The 17,449-nt window shown below is 50.2% G+C and overlaps 1 protein-coding gene across 4 annotated transcripts in view; it reads left to right on the top strand.

The window, feature by feature from the left end:
• PRICKLE2 (prickle planar cell polarity protein 2) overlaps nucleotides 1-16,265 on the top strand; it is a 104,030-nt gene extending 87,765 nt beyond the window's left edge. For all 4 annotated transcript variants that reach the window (XM_017826827.1, XM_017826830.1, XM_017826829.1 and 1 more), the window contains 3 exons: nucleotides 1,286-1,472; nucleotides 3,780-4,643; nucleotides 14,379-16,265. In XM_017826827.1, the coding sequence (XP_017682316.1) occupies nucleotides 1,286-1,472; nucleotides 3,780-4,643; nucleotides 14,379-15,247 (1,920 nt within the window). In that variant the 3' untranslated portion in view covers nucleotides 15,248-16,265. The remainder of the gene's footprint in view (nucleotides 1-1,285; nucleotides 1,473-3,779; nucleotides 4,644-14,378) is intronic.
• Nucleotides 16,266-17,449: the final 1,184 nt, after the last annotated feature.

Below are 17,449 nucleotides of genomic sequence, written 5' to 3'. Positions count from 1 at the left end.
ACACACTAAGCTGAAATAGGCTTTAAGAGAGGCGATTAACAGGCTATAGGAAGCTGAACAAATGGAATACGAAACTGATATAGAAAACCATACAGAGTCGTCTCTGAGCATTTCTCAAGTGTCAATCTCTGTTTAAAAGGCTGGTGAAGGAAATTGTTCTGGTTTTTAAAGTTACAAAAACCATAGTGTGGAAAACCATCTGTACTATAAAATACCACGTCCCATCTTTGCAAGCGTGTAATAGTAAATATCCAAGGCTATATGCACTTCATATCTGAAGAGCATTGACGTATGTATCCAATTAAATTTGTAGCATTACCAGTGAAAAACAACCTCTAACCATTCAATTGGCCCTATTTCTTTATGGCTTAGTCTGGGTAATTTTTTTTCACATACTTTTTATCCCTGCAAATTCTTGTTTAAGTCTTTCATTCAACTCCTTCTTTAACACGCTTTTCTTCTCCTGAAACAGCCAATGCTAATTGTGAGAAAGAGTAATTCAGGGCTAAGAGGATCTGCAGGTGAAAAGGTTTTAGTGTGCCTTGTGACAGGGCAGAGAACCAGGGAGCAGAGCCAGGGCTTCTTGGTCCCTTGACTTGGCTTGGGAGTTGAGATGGAATGGGAATGCGAAACAGAGACAGCAAGAAAGCATCTGCTGAAAATATTTTAAATGGCTGCTTCACCAGCTCACCCTTAACAGTGCTCTGTGCCTCAGTTTCCCCACTGGTATAATGACTGCAATCACCTTGATAAGCACACAAGGTAGGGTACTGGCGACTGTGAGGAGCCAGGTAGCTCTGTCTTCTCTCTCCCCCATAGAGCTGCCACTTCTCCTTGTGCTTTTGCTCATCCTTTGTGCTCAGGTCCCTGTTTCAGAGATGGGTAAATGTGTTCCAGTAAGTGGCTGCTCTGTTCTTCAGAAGTCCATCAGATCGATAGGTTGTGTATAAGCGTGTTTATTACCCTGATCGACCCTGTCAGCTGATGGATGAGCTTCGAGCACGTTACTGCAGCTCTGCCTTAACGCTTTGCAGTCTGGGCAATAACTTGCTCCTGAGGTATTTGCATTTTAATGGATTTTCCTATGAAAGAATGGATGCCCCTGCCACAAGCCAAACTATGGGAATTTCTCACGCTGGACTGGGGTGGCTAGCTGTAAAACTTGGAGGTTGTATGAACAAATGCGAACAGCTGCCACGCACGGGCTGGAGGCACAAAGGTTGGTGTCTGTGTCCCAGGACCCCTTTCTGACCAACTCTGCTCCACGTTTGTGTTTTCTCCTCAGATCATTTTTGCTGACGAGTGCACGGAGGCCGAAGGGCGGCACTGGCACATGAAGCACTTCTGCTGCTTTGAGTGTGAGACGGTGCTGGGGGGGCAGCGGTACATCATGAAGGATGGCAGGCCCTACTGCTGCAGCTGCTTCGAGTCCCTCTACGCCGAGTACTGCGACACCTGCGCCCAGCACATCGGTACGTGCCGGCAGTGCCGGAGGGCAGCGGGGCAAACCTCTGCCTGGGGGGTTGTTTCTGGCAAGAGCTGTTGCTTTAAGACACTGTGGGGCTGCGGGCAGGACTGCCTGTGGCTGGGGTCTGCTCCAGCCTCTCCCATCCCACCAAGGAGGTGGCACAGTAATTTGTTTGGTCAAACCACTGTTTATCCCTTTCTGTAGTCAGAGAGGGGAGAATTAATTATCAGAGGGTACCTCAGGAGCTGTGGCAGCTAGTGGTGAAAGCCTTCCCTGGCCTAATGTAACGCACACTTTTTTTCCTTTAAATCTCATTTTCCTGTGAACAACCTGGTTCTTCAACACAGATTTTTCCCATCCAAGCTTGCCAAAAGATCACTGTCAGAAAAGGTGCTTGTTCATTAGGCATCATTATTGTTTCTGTTTGCCTTTTTAAATCAACCCTGCAGATAGGTGTTCTCAGACAGAAAGAAATAACTCATGAGGGTCCATCTGTGTTTCTAGAACAGTGGTTTAAAATGGACTTTATTCAGGGGGATATGCTGTCCCCCAGCCGGGTGGGCTGGGAAGCACCTTGCTGCTCTCCCCAGTCCCCTTTGCCACTTGGCTGGGCACTTGCTCGTGAGCATGCAGGCAGCTCTCCCTTTGTCCACAGAGGTGAGCTCACATGTTCAAATATTTCAGGGGCTGCAGAGAAAGAAAAACCAAACATTTTGCTTTTGTGCACCAGCCAGATGGCACAGGGAGGGGAAATTCAGGGCTTCAGTGAAGCACTTGAGAGGATGCGTTTGCTGTGACCTGCAGCACATCCTTCCCGAAAGCTCAGCTGCAGAGCGGTGAAGAAGCAGCTGTTAACGCTTCTCACACACTCCCTTCTCTTGTGCTTCCCCATCTGCTGATCTTCAGTCTGACCAACTGGCTGGAGCCTGCTGACTGTTAGGTTTTCAGGGTAAAATCCCTGTTTTGGTGCATATTTGCACATTTCTAGCAAAGGAGGGTCTGCAACCGTTTTGCTGCAAGTTGCTCATGGCAGTCATTAAGTGCTGTGCTTAAGAGCCACGTAAATCAGAGGTAAGCATGTGCTTGTAAGGCTTGGGTTGGGTAGGTGAGGATAGAGAAAGGAGGCTGCGCTCCTTCCTCTGCAAGATGGCTTTGGGCAGTGGAAAAGGAGCTGATAGGATCCCACCCACCGTCTTGTCTCTTAATTGCCCACAAGTGTAGCACTCCAGTCTGTATAAAAGCATTTTGCTCGTTACAAGGGGAGAAAAAGCCTGATTACACCAAACCTAATTTAGGCTGGAATAAAACAGACTGTTAACATACTGCTCATTTATAAGTTATCTGGCAGCACTCGGCCCCCCAGCGACACGGCCGCGGCGGGTGTGTGACCACATGCTGTGCACACAGGGGGTGCAGCACCCGCCGTGCTGGCCAGCCCACGCTGTGCATGGCAGTTTCTCAGGTAACAAGGGTTTTTGCCATGAACAGCAGTTTAAACAAGTGGATAAATGTTATAATTGAAACCTCAGGAGCTTTGCTCACGGCTCTGACTGAGAGCAGTGTGCAGATGTGTGCCCCCTGGGGTTTTGCTGGTGGGGGACAGACTGTTTGCATCAATTCCCTTACTGAGCCCAAGGCAGGCTGGCGAAGCAACCCAGGAAATGCGTCTGGGTGCAAGGCAAGGGTGTGTGTTTGACCCCTGGGGCCAGCTCTTTCTATTCTGTTTTGGAGAAGGGGCTCCAGAAGACAAAATGAAATTGGGATGGGGCCGCAGCAGCAGCAAGGGACAGGGATGTCATCTGCTCTGTTACATGCTTAACCAGGGCAGCACAAATTCCTCATTATGGTTCAGTTAGAGGCTTTTTGTTTTTTTAAATAGGCAGCATGTTATTGCTTTGACTTCAAGGACTTTATGGAGAACTTCTTGCATTCCTTTGCTTTATGATCGGAAATATCCCCATTTAATTCAAAATAGCTCGAGGCATGGTTCTGCTGCCTTTCCTAACATTGAGTAACTCCCAAGCAAAGGCCTGGAATTAGAACTGGGAGGAATTAGAAATGGGATTAGTTTCATGAGTTGGAGAAACCCTGAAAAAGGACTTTTGAGACTGAGGCCAGGTGCATGTCACTCACAGGGGATTATAGTCATGAAATGCTTAAGGTTGGAAGAGACCTTAAAGATCATCTTGTTCCAACCCCCCACCATGTGCAGGGGCACCTTCCACTTGCGCAAAACCCCATCCAGCCTGACCTTGATGCAGATGTTGTGCAGTGTTAAGTGACCTTGACCCTGTGCATCTTCCTTCTCAAGGTATCGACCAGGGCCAGATGACATACGATGGCCAGCACTGGCACGCCACCGAGACCTGCTTCTGCTGTGCCCAGTGCAAGAAGTCCCTGCTGGGACGGCCCTTCCTGCCCAAGCAGGGTCAGATCTTCTGCTCCAGGGCCTGCAGCATTGGCGATGACCCCAATGGCTCCGACTCCTCCGACTCGGCTTTCCAGAGCGCGCGAGCCAAGGAGTCCCGCCGCAGCGCCAAGATCGGCAAGAACAAGGGCAAAGGCGAGGAGGGGGCACGCAGCCCGTGCAACCAGCTGCAGGTCACCTCCAACCGTCTGTCCACCGATGTGGACCCGCTGTCCCTGCAGATGGATCTGCTGAGCCTGGCCAGCCAGACACCAAGCCTCAACAGGGACCACTTGTGGAGGAGCCGGGATGAGCTCTATCACTACGGTGGCAAGATGGAGCAAAGTCAGTCCCAAACCCCCTTGCAACTTCTCAGCCAGTGCAACATAAGGACCTCCTATAACCCCAGCCAGGTCCCAGGCTCGCAGCCAGATTTATGGGCAAAACATTTCAGCAACCCAAAGAGGAGCTCCTCGCTGGCAATGAAGAGCCACGGCGGCAGCTTCATCCAGGACTGCAGAGAGGACTACTACTCGGGGAGGCTTCGCTCACAGGAGAGCTACAGTGACATGTCCAACCAGAGCTTCCCTGAAGCCAGAGGAAGTGTCAAAGTCCCCAAGTACGAGGAGGAAGAGGAAGGTGGGATGCCGACACCGCAGTGCCGCACCCGTCACCCCATCAATGCCCTCAAGTTCACAGAGGACCTGACGCCCACCGAGCAGACTCCCCGGGGCTCCATGGAGTCCCTTGCACTCTCCAATGCAACAGGTATGTCACCCCTGCTCCTACCACCCATAGACCACCCCAGAATGCCCTCCATGTGATTGAGTCCCTGGTGCTCTGGGTCAGTGCTATAGCAGACGTCTTCTCATTATGAGAGTGACCGACAGCTTGGGGACCACGGCTCAGTGACAAGGGCTTGCCTGCCTGGCCCCCGTGTGCCTGGCAGCCCCTCTCCCTTTGCTTACTGGTTTACCAAATGCAGGGCTTTATGGATGGCTGGCCTTTCTGTGCAGCTCAAAACAAGTAATTTCAAGCTCTTTAATCCTCCCTTTTGTGAAGAGAGGAGTAAAATCAAGGCCAGTTGCAGATTCCAGGCTTCAGCACTTGAAGGACTGCTGTCAGCTGCCCTTGCAGGCTAAAAATATTTTTAAATGCTTTGAAATAGGCCCAGTTAGCCCCTTTTGAGTGTTATGCCATCCTCAAGCACATGACTAGTTAAATTCCTCCCCCTCTGTGCACAGCTCTTTAATTCCTCTTCCCCAATCCCTCAGTAAAAACTGCAGGGAAAAGCCTGGCGAGATGCTTGTCCTATCAAGCTGAGCCCGTTTCTCACGAGAGCATCCCAGGGTCATATTTCTCAGACCTCTCACCCCAAACGTGTTTGGGTTTCATTTGTGGCTGCAGGGATGGGGGTGCGTGTCTGTGTGGGGCTCTGGTCCACAGCTGGCACTGGGCAGTCTCAGTCCTTCCTGCAGCTCGCTCTGCTCCACTCATGTGGCACAGCTATCCTTGCTTCTGAGTCCCTCAGCAGAGAAAACTTCTCAGGAAAGAGAATAGTGGGCCTGGTTTGCTCGCCAGAGATGCTGCCTTGCTGCTTCTTTGCGGCTCCCCTGGCTTTTCTCTGTTCCAGCTAAGCCGTGCTTGGATTTGGGCAGGTCCTGCACCTGAACCCCTGCAAAACAGAGTCCTTGTCACTGGCAGTGAGTGGCCTGTGGGGTGTTTGGTACCCAGTCCCAAGGATGCCTCACAAGGTGCTGGCACTGAGTGGTGGGGATGCGCCGGTGAGGATCGCTGGGCCCATGGAGAGCTGAGCCTGGCTGAACCCGAACTCTGGGCTCTGCCCTGCCTGGATGGACAGGTTTGCTCTGCTACACCCTTGCCTCCTCACCCACTCCCGGGATTTGGTGTGTTTGTTTAGGGAAGCTGCCAGCCCCATGGCAATATGTGAAATGATCTCTGTGTTCAGCCAGGATCTCCTTATCCAGCAAGCAGCAAAATGGGGGAGAGAAGCTAATGAGCTGGGAAGGGTTTTGCTCAAACAGCCTCAAATATACTCAGAGGAGTAGATGTGAAATGGAGAGGGAGTTGGGAATCGCTCTCTGAAACAAGATTTCCCTAAGCAAAGCTCCACATTTCCAAAGCCTCTTGTGTTCCTAAAAACTCGTATTGCGTAAACTCCATCTGTACAAAGAGTCTTGAGCAACACCAAGCTCGGATGAGTAGTCCCTGCGCAGCGTAGGGGTTGTTGCATGCTTTGGAGCTGAAGTGTAACAAGTTATTGGGGATACAGGTCAAGAGGCAGGAAATATGATAGGGCCTTCGTACTGGAGTGAAAATCATTCTGTCTTTCATTTTAGAAACCCCTTTTAAGAATGCTGAGAGGGAAACCTCCCAAAGGCACCCATCCTCCATACAGAGCCAAAGTATGAGTTTCCTTACAGGCAGTGCCTGCCTTAACATTTCACTGCTTTCCTGCTTTCTGGAGCAGATGCTCAGCGTGATGGGGCTTGCAGCAAGTGTACACCGTTCCTCTGCAGAGCGAGGTGATAACATTTTTATTAATGTGTAAGGTTCTAATAATTTTCCTTGCTCTGGGAGCTGGCTCAGCTGAGCTGGTGGCACTGCAGCAGCAACAGGCAGCTACCCCAGGGCCATGTCTGCAGTTATGGAGGACAAAATTATCATCCAATTTAATTGGCAGCATTTTGAGGACAGGGAGACTTGGTGACCTGAGGGAGAGCAGGTTTTTGGGCAGGTGGTGTCAGGGCACACCACCCCAGTGCCTGGCTTTTCCCATCCCTACCATCCCTTCTGGGGCCAAGCAAGCTGCCCAGCAGGCACCCTGCAGAGCTCCTCCCAACACAGCCTGGGGGTCTGGCTCACCCCCTTCCCTCCACCCCGCATTCCCCAGCTCTGCTTTGCCAGAACCTCCCAGGCATCCACATATGAGGTCCCTTTGAGCTACCGATGCTGCACAGTTGCTCCACCTTATAAAGTGAAATAATTAACACCGCATCCATCTAAGGTTTTATGGCATCGCTGAAAACGTTCTGGTTTTTATAGGGAGCTGAAGGGCAAACAGTCCCTGACCTGCAGAGCACATGTTAAAAGCTGGTCCCTCCCTGGCAGCAGATTTTGCTGTGATGTTTCTATTATGACTTTAACTACTAATTAGCCGGAGACGTCAGTAAATGCAGATAACTTATAGGGTGTGCAGCAGTAATCCCTGTCCTTTGGCCGGAAGGCTGCCTGCTGTGAGCAGATGCTGTTCCCTATAATATTTCGGGGTCAGCCATTGTGTAGGCCAAGATCTATGTGACCCCAATCTCCTGCAAGACCCCAGGTTTCTACCTTACCCAAAAGGCTCTATTAATCACTTTAAAGCCAATTCCTCATGGATTAGTAAAGAGGTGAGACACCGTGTTAATCCTGGGCACCTGCCCTCACAGTTCTGGGTTGTGCTCTGCTGTCACCGTGGGCATTAGTGCACCAGCAGACACAGTAGTGGCAGAGGTGGCTGTGACCCTCCTTGTGCTCTGTTTTGGGGTTTGAATTAGGTGGGAGTGTCTCCGCTGTGCTCTGATTTGTGCTTGTGTAATTGCCACAAGTGCTGATGTGATTTAAACACGTCCAGTGGCAAAGGGCAGAATTTCCTGCTGGTGGAGGGCATCTCTCCTTCCCCTGCACGTTTCTGTTTGAAAATCCCTTTTCTGCCATCAGCTGAAGGCTATAACAGACTTTGATCCACTACAGTTTGGAGACTAGGTCCTCCTCTTGCCCAACATGGCCATTAGATGGAGAGACAAAGAGCAAAATATATTTCTCAGCCCGTTTTCCAAGAGAGAGCTCATTTTTGCTGATGTTATAATTTTATATTATCTTTTATATTTTTATTTCCTTTGGCTGCCTTTTTTTTTTTTTTTAATGAGATACCCAAAGGCCCCAATTAGTTCATTTTTCCAGGACTAGACAACAGTTGTGATATACCCAGCAAATGGAGAGAAAGGACAGATGAGTATGCATGTGGGTCAGGGCTGATCCCTGCATGTCTGAGTTGTAGTGACCTGACAGCATCATCCTCTCCAGTCCCTCTTCTTCCTCTGCTTGAGGAGGAGCTGAAAGCTGCAGGACAGGTGAGGGGGAGAACAAGCCATGTTCCTCAGGGACAGGGTTATATTTTCTGGAGAAACATTCATTGATCCAGTCTCTCCTGCACTGAGGGCTTAGGAGCAGCTCCTGAACACCCTCAAGGATGGCAGTGAAGTGTGAGGGATCCAAAGAGTGGTCCCCATCCCCATATCCTCAGCAGCACTGCATCCTGTGAGGGCTCCTCTCTCCTGTGGGCTGGAGAGGGCAGATGCCCCAGGCGCTCCAGCTGAGTTCCAGAAAATGACAGGCCAGAAAATGACACATTTACTGTTCCTGGCTTTTTCTGAGAAAAAAAGGAGGCTCCCAGCTCTCCAGCATGTTCTTATCACTCTCTTTTCCCCAGACACGGGCAGCGCAAAACTGCTTCCAAGTCGGAAGATGAGATCTCTGGGAGGATTTCGTGCAATTTTGAGACCTGGGTATAACACTCCCCAATCCAAGCCAGATAATTTCGAAACCCATGTGAAGATAAAGGTTTTCCATCCCAAAGGCCCAATGCCAAAACACTATAAAACCTGTCAGGAGTGTTTCTTCTCCCCCTTACTCGCCTCTTGCTGCTCAGCCTGTGGGAGGTTTGATGTGGGTGCTGCAGGATCAGCCATATGTATGGTTTCACCCCTTCAGTGTCACATGTGGACAGTGCAAAGCATGTAGGCTAAGAACCAAACCAGAGGGAGACCCAAAATGGACTTCTAAAAGGACATGTTGTCAGGGTAAGCAATGGCACATCATCCCCAATCCAGCGTGTTGGCCGTCCTGCTTCATCTCAGGAGCTGGGGATGGTAATGAAGAGGTTACACGGAGGCTTTTGGGTTAAAATCCAACCCCTTTCCCAAGCAGCACTCACTGAGAGAAGGATTGATCAGGTGGGAAATACACCCTGACACCCATGGGTGGCAAATGGGGGCACACCATGGGAGGCTGTTGGGACCGCGACCCACTTGGTGAGTGCTCTGCTTTCCCCCAAATCGTTTAGTTTCCTCAATTTCCAGTTACATAAGGGTTCTGCTTTATTTCTGCACGCCCTGAGGTTGCTCAAAAGTGAGATGGGGCTGAGCTATAAACAAAACCCTGGGCAGGCTGTTTCTCCTTAAGTTCCCTTTTAGTTCTTGGGATTGACCTTGAAATAAACCTGGTTTGAGGGGTTTGAGGATGTGCCTGCCTGATGCTGTGGGAGAGAAGGCTCTGACACAGGGGGCTGGACATGAGATGCTGTGCTGCATTTAAAGACTGGCTATCAGGGTTGGGTGCCAGGTTTTGGTGCTGGCAGGCACCTCTGTGGGCCTCAGGTGGTGAGGGCTGCAGTGTACAGGTATATGTGTACACTGTGATAAATGTAAAGGCAAGAAGCAAGCGTCAGCACAGGCCTGTTTGTTCGCAATATCCTAAGTCAGGGCATTTTGCGTTCCCCTGCCGGGGTGAAGCAGCTGATGCTCTCTCTGCAGTGGGATGCTGGCTCACCCTGTGTTAGCCCAGCTTCATGGGGAGTTTGATTTAATGGGGGCTGGGAGCTGCTTCCCCTCACAGGGGGCTCCACTCCCAGCCTCACACCCAGCCTACGCACTCTCTGCGGCCTCTCTGCTGTCATTTGCCGAGTGGTTTAATAATTCATAATTAATGCAACTTGCAGCCCCAGTTTAGCAAAGCACACAGTGGGGTTTAAGCGCCTCCGAGTGCTTTGTTGTGGCAAGGTTGCAGAGGTGATGCTCACGAGGGATATCTTTGTGCTGTCACTTTGCTTATTCAGGTGTTATTTCCCTTGGCAATGTTTATGGGATAAACACGGTTCTTAATAGGGGTGGGGAGGGACTTCAGAGGGGATTGTGCACCGTGTTCTCAGCAAACCTGAACGTTAACCAGAAGCCTGCTTTGTGTTCCTGGCGCTGCAACCAGCTCGAGTTGTGTATCGAACGCCCGCGGACGAGCTGCAGCTCTCACTTGTGCTCATCCGAAAGGCGTGCGTTTCCATGGCTCCGGGGTGAAATATTGAGCCTGGCAGCCCCACGCAGCGGAGAGCGGCAGCAAAAAAAACCTGCTGTGTCCATGTGCGCCACGGCACCAGCGCCGATCGGGCCGTGGGGCTGCCACCGGCCAGTGCACCGCGCGGGCGGCAGCAGGTGCCATCTCTCCTCTTGCAGTGCAAGGGCCTCTGGGGCAGCCAGTGATGGATGCGCTCAGTGGTTCGGAGCATCGTTTTGCAGCAGGAAATTTTGGTGGGGTCAGCACGTTGCCCCTGGTTTTGCACCCTGGTAATGGTCTTGTGATGTGATAGCAACCATCCCGTGCCACAGGCCCAGAGCAGGGCTTCTGGTCCCCTGGATGGCCTTGGGAAACAGATTCTCAGGTTTCCTTGTTAGAAAAAAGTCAGGGCTGTGTGGTGGGGTCTCCCCTCGCGTGCTCTTTCTTCCAGGTTGGGGCTTGCTCAGGTTATTAGCTGTGTTCCCAGATGAAACACTTCATTAAGAGGGAGCTGCAGCGGCTGTAAATAAATATTGGTAACTCAAGAAGATGGGGCCTCGTGCACAAGTGTAGCTCTGGAATGGCAGATAACCTCAGGAAACACCTTTGCGCTCTCCAGGGCAGTGTGGGAGCGGGGACTTGGAGCTGCCCTGCGTGTGCCTGGGCATCCCTGGCCTTTAGGTGCCAGGGAAACCCTCCAGTGATGGAGCCTGCCCCAGCCACCTTCTGCTGTGATTACACAGGGAGAGTTTTCTTCTTCTCCAAGCTGAAATTTTCCTTGCAGGAGTCAGCAGACCTGGAGAATTAATGTATTCCCTCCTCTTTGCAAGCATTTTTTTCCATATTTGAAGGCTGTTATTATATCCCCTTCAGCCTTCTCTCTTCTAGACTAAACAATCCCTGCTCTTTCAAACTTTATCCCCAGGTTATACTTTCTAGATGAAATTTTTTTTAGACAAATGGTTATTGCTGTCCCCTGAACTCACTGCGGTCATACCGGAGCTCTCCTGGCTTGCTCCCACTATGCTTTGCTGAGCCTTTGTCGCTCCACAGGGAGGGACAGGATCATATCGGGAGCTTAGAAAGACTAATGTGGGCCTAACCCCACTCATGATGCTTTACACTGGCATAAATGTAATATTCAGCCTGGAGGCACCTTTGTGTTCCATGAGGATTTTAACTTGCATCCTCAACCTAATACCTGCTCTGGGCATCATAAGAACTATGCAGAGCTCTTGGTGCCTTCAGCAATGCTGGAAAAGCACATCTTTGCTCCTGAATGAGCAGAATGAATCCTTCACTGTCACTATGAGCAGATGGAATAAAATTTCCCTCTCCCGGACGCGGTGTTTACTGGGTCACTTTGTACTGTGGTTCCCAAAAAAAGGCATGTGCACATGCAACCTGCCCAGTCTGCCTGGGAAGATGCATTTGGCCCTCAGCAAGGAGCCTTTCCCACTCTGTGTTATGGAGAAATGAAGCCACTGGATGTCAGGGTGGCTTTGCTTTGCTACAGCCTCCCAAGAATGGGTTCCATCACACCCCAGCTTCTGTGTGCTGGCGATGATGGTGGACGTGCTCTGTGCAGGATTCCTCTTAGAATCAACAGTTTCCCAGCAATTCAAGATCTTAAAACGTGTGTGCTTAATTATAATCAGGCTGTCTGGATGAAGCGCCAGAAACATTCCCTGATTAAACCTCACGCTCTGAGCCTGAGCTATGTGTGTATTGCAGGCTCCTTATTTGAACTCGCTGCCCTGTGCTGACCAGCAATTCCAAGGGGAAAACACTAAAGCATTCATGGTGTCTGCTGGAGGTGTGTGTTAGGGGCTGGAAACCCCTATCCTGCACGAACTAAACTGGTGAAGTGCTGTCTCTGTGTTTTCCAAGCTGGAGCACCCTGCTTACCACAGCTTGCTTTACTCTTGGCAGAAACAAACAGGTTTCACTGCTGGTCGTCTTGCTTGATCTCGACCACAGCATTCCTGCCCGTGATGTGGAGAAGCAGATGTGTCTTGTTTAATTTAAAAATACTGGTTTGCTCTTTCCATGTCTCCAGAGCCTCTCCCCAGATGCTCAATTTTGTTCTTTGCTGGATGCAGCACTGGAGGAGGGAGATGGCTGTGAGGGGCAGCTGTACCACCCAATGTGGCTGGCGCTGGGGGCAAAGCACCAGCTCGCCCCACACCCCTGTGAGTGAGATGAGGTCAATCCCTTTTAAACAGTCCTGCCAAAATCAACCTGCTGATGCCACAGAAGCATCCTGTGCTGCTGGATCTGCATTCCTGCCTAGTACTGCCATAGCTTGTTCTTATTGCGGAGCTGCACCGGTTCTCTTAATGAGGAGCTGCATAAATGTCACCAAGGGGTCATTTTCTTCAGTGTCAGCTATTGTCTGACAGGTCTGATTAAGGCCACTCTGATTCTCGTTGGGATCAGCTCTGCCAGCAATCCCACTGTTGCTCTGGCTTTGCAGGAGGTCCTTGTGCATGTTACCAAGTTAATTTTCCCTCACTGGGGGTTGCTGGGCTCCTCCACAGTGACACAGGAGGGACAGAAGATCGCAGCTCCAGCAGGGAGGAGAAACATGCTGGGAATCATTCACTCCCATAGTGAGCATGGGTGGGCAGGACTTTGAAGGGTACAGGGAGCCCATCCAGAACTGTTTTTAAAGGGCAGTGGTCAGGATTGGGTTTGCTCACTCAAGATCAGCGTGGGTTAGGAAAAAAAAAAAAGGCATGAGCCTGGCTTGGAAAGTGTGTCCTTTTTGAAACAAAACATGCCTTTTCCTTTTTTTTTAACCCAGCCTCTCCCTTTTCCTGCAGCGTTCAAGGATCACCTTCACTTTACCTTCCTCTGTAATCATAAACTCCAGAAACATCCCCATTTAAGAGCAGAAAAGCAAAGGTTCAGGGAGAAGTGGCTGTGGCACTGGGACTCGGGGAGCAAAGCCAAACCATGTGAGAGCCAGTCAGAGTTCTCCGTAGTGCCACCCAGGGGAGGGTTTGGAAAACTTTGTCCAGCTTTGCAGGATCTGTTGATTTTTTTAAGGCTGAATCCAGAGAAACCCTGAAGCAGCTCATGAGTGGGGTTAGTGACAGCAGCCCATGTTCTTGTTCAGGTTTGGCAGCAGCGGCTAATGCCGAAGGAGCCGAGCTGTCGATGAAATGCAGACAGCTTTTGTTAAGGGAAGAGGAGGTTTGTTCTTGAACTCAGGGCTGGGTTGCTATTTTTTTTAATTAATTTACAAAGTCATAAATTCTCAGTGATTGCATAAAGGCAGTGCGTCATGCTGGAAATCCTGCTGATGGTGCACAGCTCTGCGCGTTGGGTCTGCACCAGGAGGCTGTCAGAGAGGGACAGGGAAAAGAGAGCCAAAGCAAACACTCTGCGTTTGATTTGGGATGAAATGGATTTCCTTTGAAATAACTTGCGAAACATGTTGTCCTGAGCCTGCAGTGCAAGCACCGACTGCTGCCACTGCAGCCAATGGGGAGGTAGAAAATAGTCAGGAAACACCCATAAAACAGGACAAGGACTAGGCAGTGTGGGGTGCATTGTTTCTTCTTGATGGGCAGGTGCTGAGGAGACACCCCGCTTCCCTGCTGCCTGGTGAAGGCTTTCTGGGCTGGAGGAAAGCACCTTGTAGGAGCTCAGGGCTTGTTGTCACATCAGAGTGACCCAGTGGGTCACCTTCCCAGGCAGGGCAGCTCATCAAGCTGGAGCTGATATTCCTGGCTCCTGCCCATGCACATCTCCCTGGATATCTGTAGGGATAGCCTGACCCTCCAGCTGTCCCGCTGCTTACAGGGAGCTATAGAAGACTCTCTTGTCCTGGGGTGTTTCCTTGTCTCCTGGGAAACCCGACTGCATGCACGTGGCCAAGGCTGTGCCTTCGGGTGTCATTCGGGGATCTGTGCAGTGCAGCATGGTGACAAGCCTGAATTAGTCAGTGGCCCTGTTTTCATTTGCCCCGACATTGTTCAGTCCTCCAAGCACAAGGTGTGGGTGCTGGATCATGGCACCCCAGTTATCTTGGCGTGCAGGAGGCCTCAGGTTACCTCTGACGCATGATTTCTCCCTGGCATCGCTGGTTATTCCTATCAAGTCACAGACAGTGTAGACATATGGGAAAGGAAGTCGTGAAAAGCAACTTGGAGTCCAACACAAAACACCTTAAATTGGTGTGATTTCCCCAAAGGAGGAACTGCCTGCTCTTTAAAAAAAAATAAAAATCCTCCTCTTGAAAGGGCTCTTCAGGACAACATCGAAACCACTGAGTTATTTTTTAAAGCAAAATCCTTGGGCCAAAACCAGCCTCCACCCTCCACTGATAGGAAATTCTCCATCTTAACTCTCTTTTTTTCCTTCCTTTACCCTTTCCCTGCAAAGGCCTCTCAGCAGATGGTGGAGCCAAGCGCCAGGAGCATCTCTCCAGGTTCTCCATGCCTGACCTGAGCAAAGACTCAGGTATGAACGTCTCAGAGAAGATGAGCAACATGGGAACCCTGAACTCCTCCATGCAGTTCCGAAGCGCTGAGTCCGTCCGCAGCCTGCTGTCAGCACAGCAGTACCAGGACATGGAGCCCACCCTGCACGACCTCGCCAGCCCCCTCGGCTACCGAGAGCGGCCACTGCCGGGGCGGATGCACCAGAGCTTTGACTACGGCAGTGGGGTGCCCGGGGGCAACCTGGGGGTGCAGGAGGTGCCCAGACATGCCCCCATGAGTGAGCGCACGCGCCGGCGAACTACCCTGCGGGATGACGACCGGCACTACCGCCCGCACCGGCCCCGGCGGTCTCGGCGTTCCCGGTCGGATAACGCCCTGCACCTGGCCAGCGAGCAGTGCTACCGGCTGAAGGAGAGACCCTCACTCCGAGCCAGGGACGACTACGACCCGTTCATGCACCAGAGGAGCTGCAGAGAGACGGTGGAGCAGGGTCCCCGCAGGGACGTCTACGGCCACTGTCCCCGGACGGTGTCGGATCTCGCCTTGCAGAACCACTTGGGCGAGAGGTGGGGGCCCTACTTCGCTGAATACGACTGGTGCTCCACCTGCTCCTCCTCTTCGGAGTCCGACAACGAGGGCTATTTCCTTGGGGAGCCCATTCCCCAGCCCACCCGCCTCCGGTACGTGACCAGCGAGGAGCTCCTGCACAAGTACGGCTCGTACAGCATGCCCAAGTCTTCCACGGTGGGTGCCAGGGGACAGTTGCACAGCCGGAAAAGACAGAAGAGCAAAAACTGTATCATATCCTAATGGCATCCTTGCCAGGCACCTTGGGAGAATGTAAATTAACTCACAATCTTGCACTGTTTTAGATCATGTAAGTGCTTTTATTGTAACAAAAAAAAGGCCCGAAGAGTGGGGATTTGTAAGAAGGTTGTAGACTGGCTTCTATAAATAGTCATAATCCTGGGCACAGTGAATATATTTTGCACATCTTACTTTGGAGAAAAAAATTTAAAAAGTTCACTTTAGCCTGTAATATTTACCCAGTAGTTTCTCCTCCTTCTCCCAGATACTGCCACCCCTTTGAGCTCTGTTTGTCCATAGTTTTGGTTGCCACTGTTGACTCTCAGCATCAGTTTGCCAGTAGCTTTTGCTTTCCACCACGTTTTTGTTTTCCATTAGCCATGTTGGTAGGTGATTTGTCTCTCAGACAGTGTGGGAACCTAAGTTATTTCCATGGTTGTTGTAAATGCGATGTAAATGACAGTTTGGAGAAAATATTTTTGTATTTTGTAATATCAGAGTAATTTCTATATCTTAGGAGTCACTGGGAAAATGCATGCACGTTCAGAATTGTTTTCAGCCAGAGCTAACCAAACAGTACTTTGGATCCCCCTTTCCATTTCATCACCAAATTCTTTAAGTATATCAGTGAGAATTGAGTTGTCATTGGTTTTTGAGGTTTAGTTTTTTTGTTTTAACTCTCTTTTCTGTTAATTTGCTTTGATCCTGGTCAATAAGGAGAGCATTTTCTGATTCATTAGGTCTTGATGAGGCCTCAGTGGCATTTTGAAATCTGCTCACGCCTGTGATTCACAGGTATGCTCCACCAGTCAGATACAGGAACCCTGACAGCTGCAAAAGGGACTTTTTTTTTTTTTTAAATTGTTGTTATTAAACAGGAAAGAACAAAACTACCAAATGTCTGCAACATTGTAAATGACCAAAGCTGGAGAAGGAATTTCACACCTCTGTAGAGAACGCTGAAGTTACTAAACATTGAACTATTATTTGGAGTAAATAAAGTGTAAATGGTGCAATTGTGTGATGTCAGCATGACGTTGTTTTGAATATAGACTTGTCTTATGGTGCTCTAGTCTCCTGGGTTATGTTAACTGCTGTTCATTACCAAGTGGAAGTCTCAGTATTGCCTACTGCCTAACACATATGAGAACACCTGCAAACTGCTCCCCGTGGGCCCCATCCTGTCTGGCGAGACGCCCCCACCCCTCTGGGGCCATGTGGGGCCAGGGGGCTTGACCCCTAGGGGGGCTCAGCCCCTGCCACAGAGCCAGGACAGCCCTCACCGTGGCAGAGGGTCTATAAATAGGGCTCAGCTGTGTTGTATTTATGGTGGATGTGAGTTTGTTCTCTGTGTGCTTTAATCCATTGGGGCTCTGCCATCCCAGCATGTCCCAGTTGCAAGCCAATGAAAGGTTGTCTCGGTGCTTCCCAGAAAGAAGCAGGTTTGCAAAAGGGGCTCTTGGCACCCAAAGATGCGGGTTAGCACCTGAGGATGTTAAGATAAGGCTGGGCTTTGAGCCACAGGAGGGCTGAGAGCTTAACTGGCTTAATAGCCCTCCTCCCATGTGCTGCCAGCATCTCAGGATGCCACTGCACCTCCAAGCCAGCCCCTGCCCTGCACCAGTGGGAATGAGGGTCCCACTGCAGGGATGGCACCGGCATCCCTGGGCACACATAGGGACACCCTGATGCCTACTCAAAGCAGCAGATGCAGAAAAATCTGGAAGATGGATGTCTCCATACCACAGACTATTGCTAGGAATTTTTTTGTTGTTTGTAAAGGACAATGTGATAATTATTATTCCTTTAAAAAGAAAAAAGAAATTACACTTAAGTATATTTAAAAAAAATGTTTTTTCCAGTTGGAATAAATGGAAGTATTCATCCAAAGGGAAGAGTCTCATGTGTATGTTTTTTGCTCTTAAGGAATATTGGTTAATTGTGAGTAGAAAACTTGATTTTCGTTAAGCTGGTGTTGCAATAAAAGCACAAGAACCAGTTCAGCCCCATCCCTGGTGTGGTTTTGGTGGAAAGCATCTCCTGCACACCACGCACCTTCCCCAGGGTTGGTGTCCTGGACTAATTTTTTGGTGTTAAAAAAACCAAGTCATAGAATCATTAAGGTTGGAAAAGACCTCTAAGATCATCGAGCAAGATCAGCTCAACACACTGTGTTCACTAACCCCATATCCCCAAGTGCCACCT

The sequence above is a fragment of the Lepidothrix coronata genome, unplaced genomic scaffold (genome assembly GCF_001604755.1).
Source record: "Lepidothrix coronata isolate B3197 unplaced genomic scaffold, Lepidothrix_coronata-1.0 Scaffold131, whole genome shotgun sequence".
Classification (NCBI taxonomy): Eukaryota; Metazoa; Chordata; class Aves; order Passeriformes; family Pipridae; genus Lepidothrix; species Lepidothrix coronata.
The sequence above is the reverse complement of the archived record's forward strand: the minus strand, read 5'-3'. Positions and strand labels throughout refer to the sequence as shown.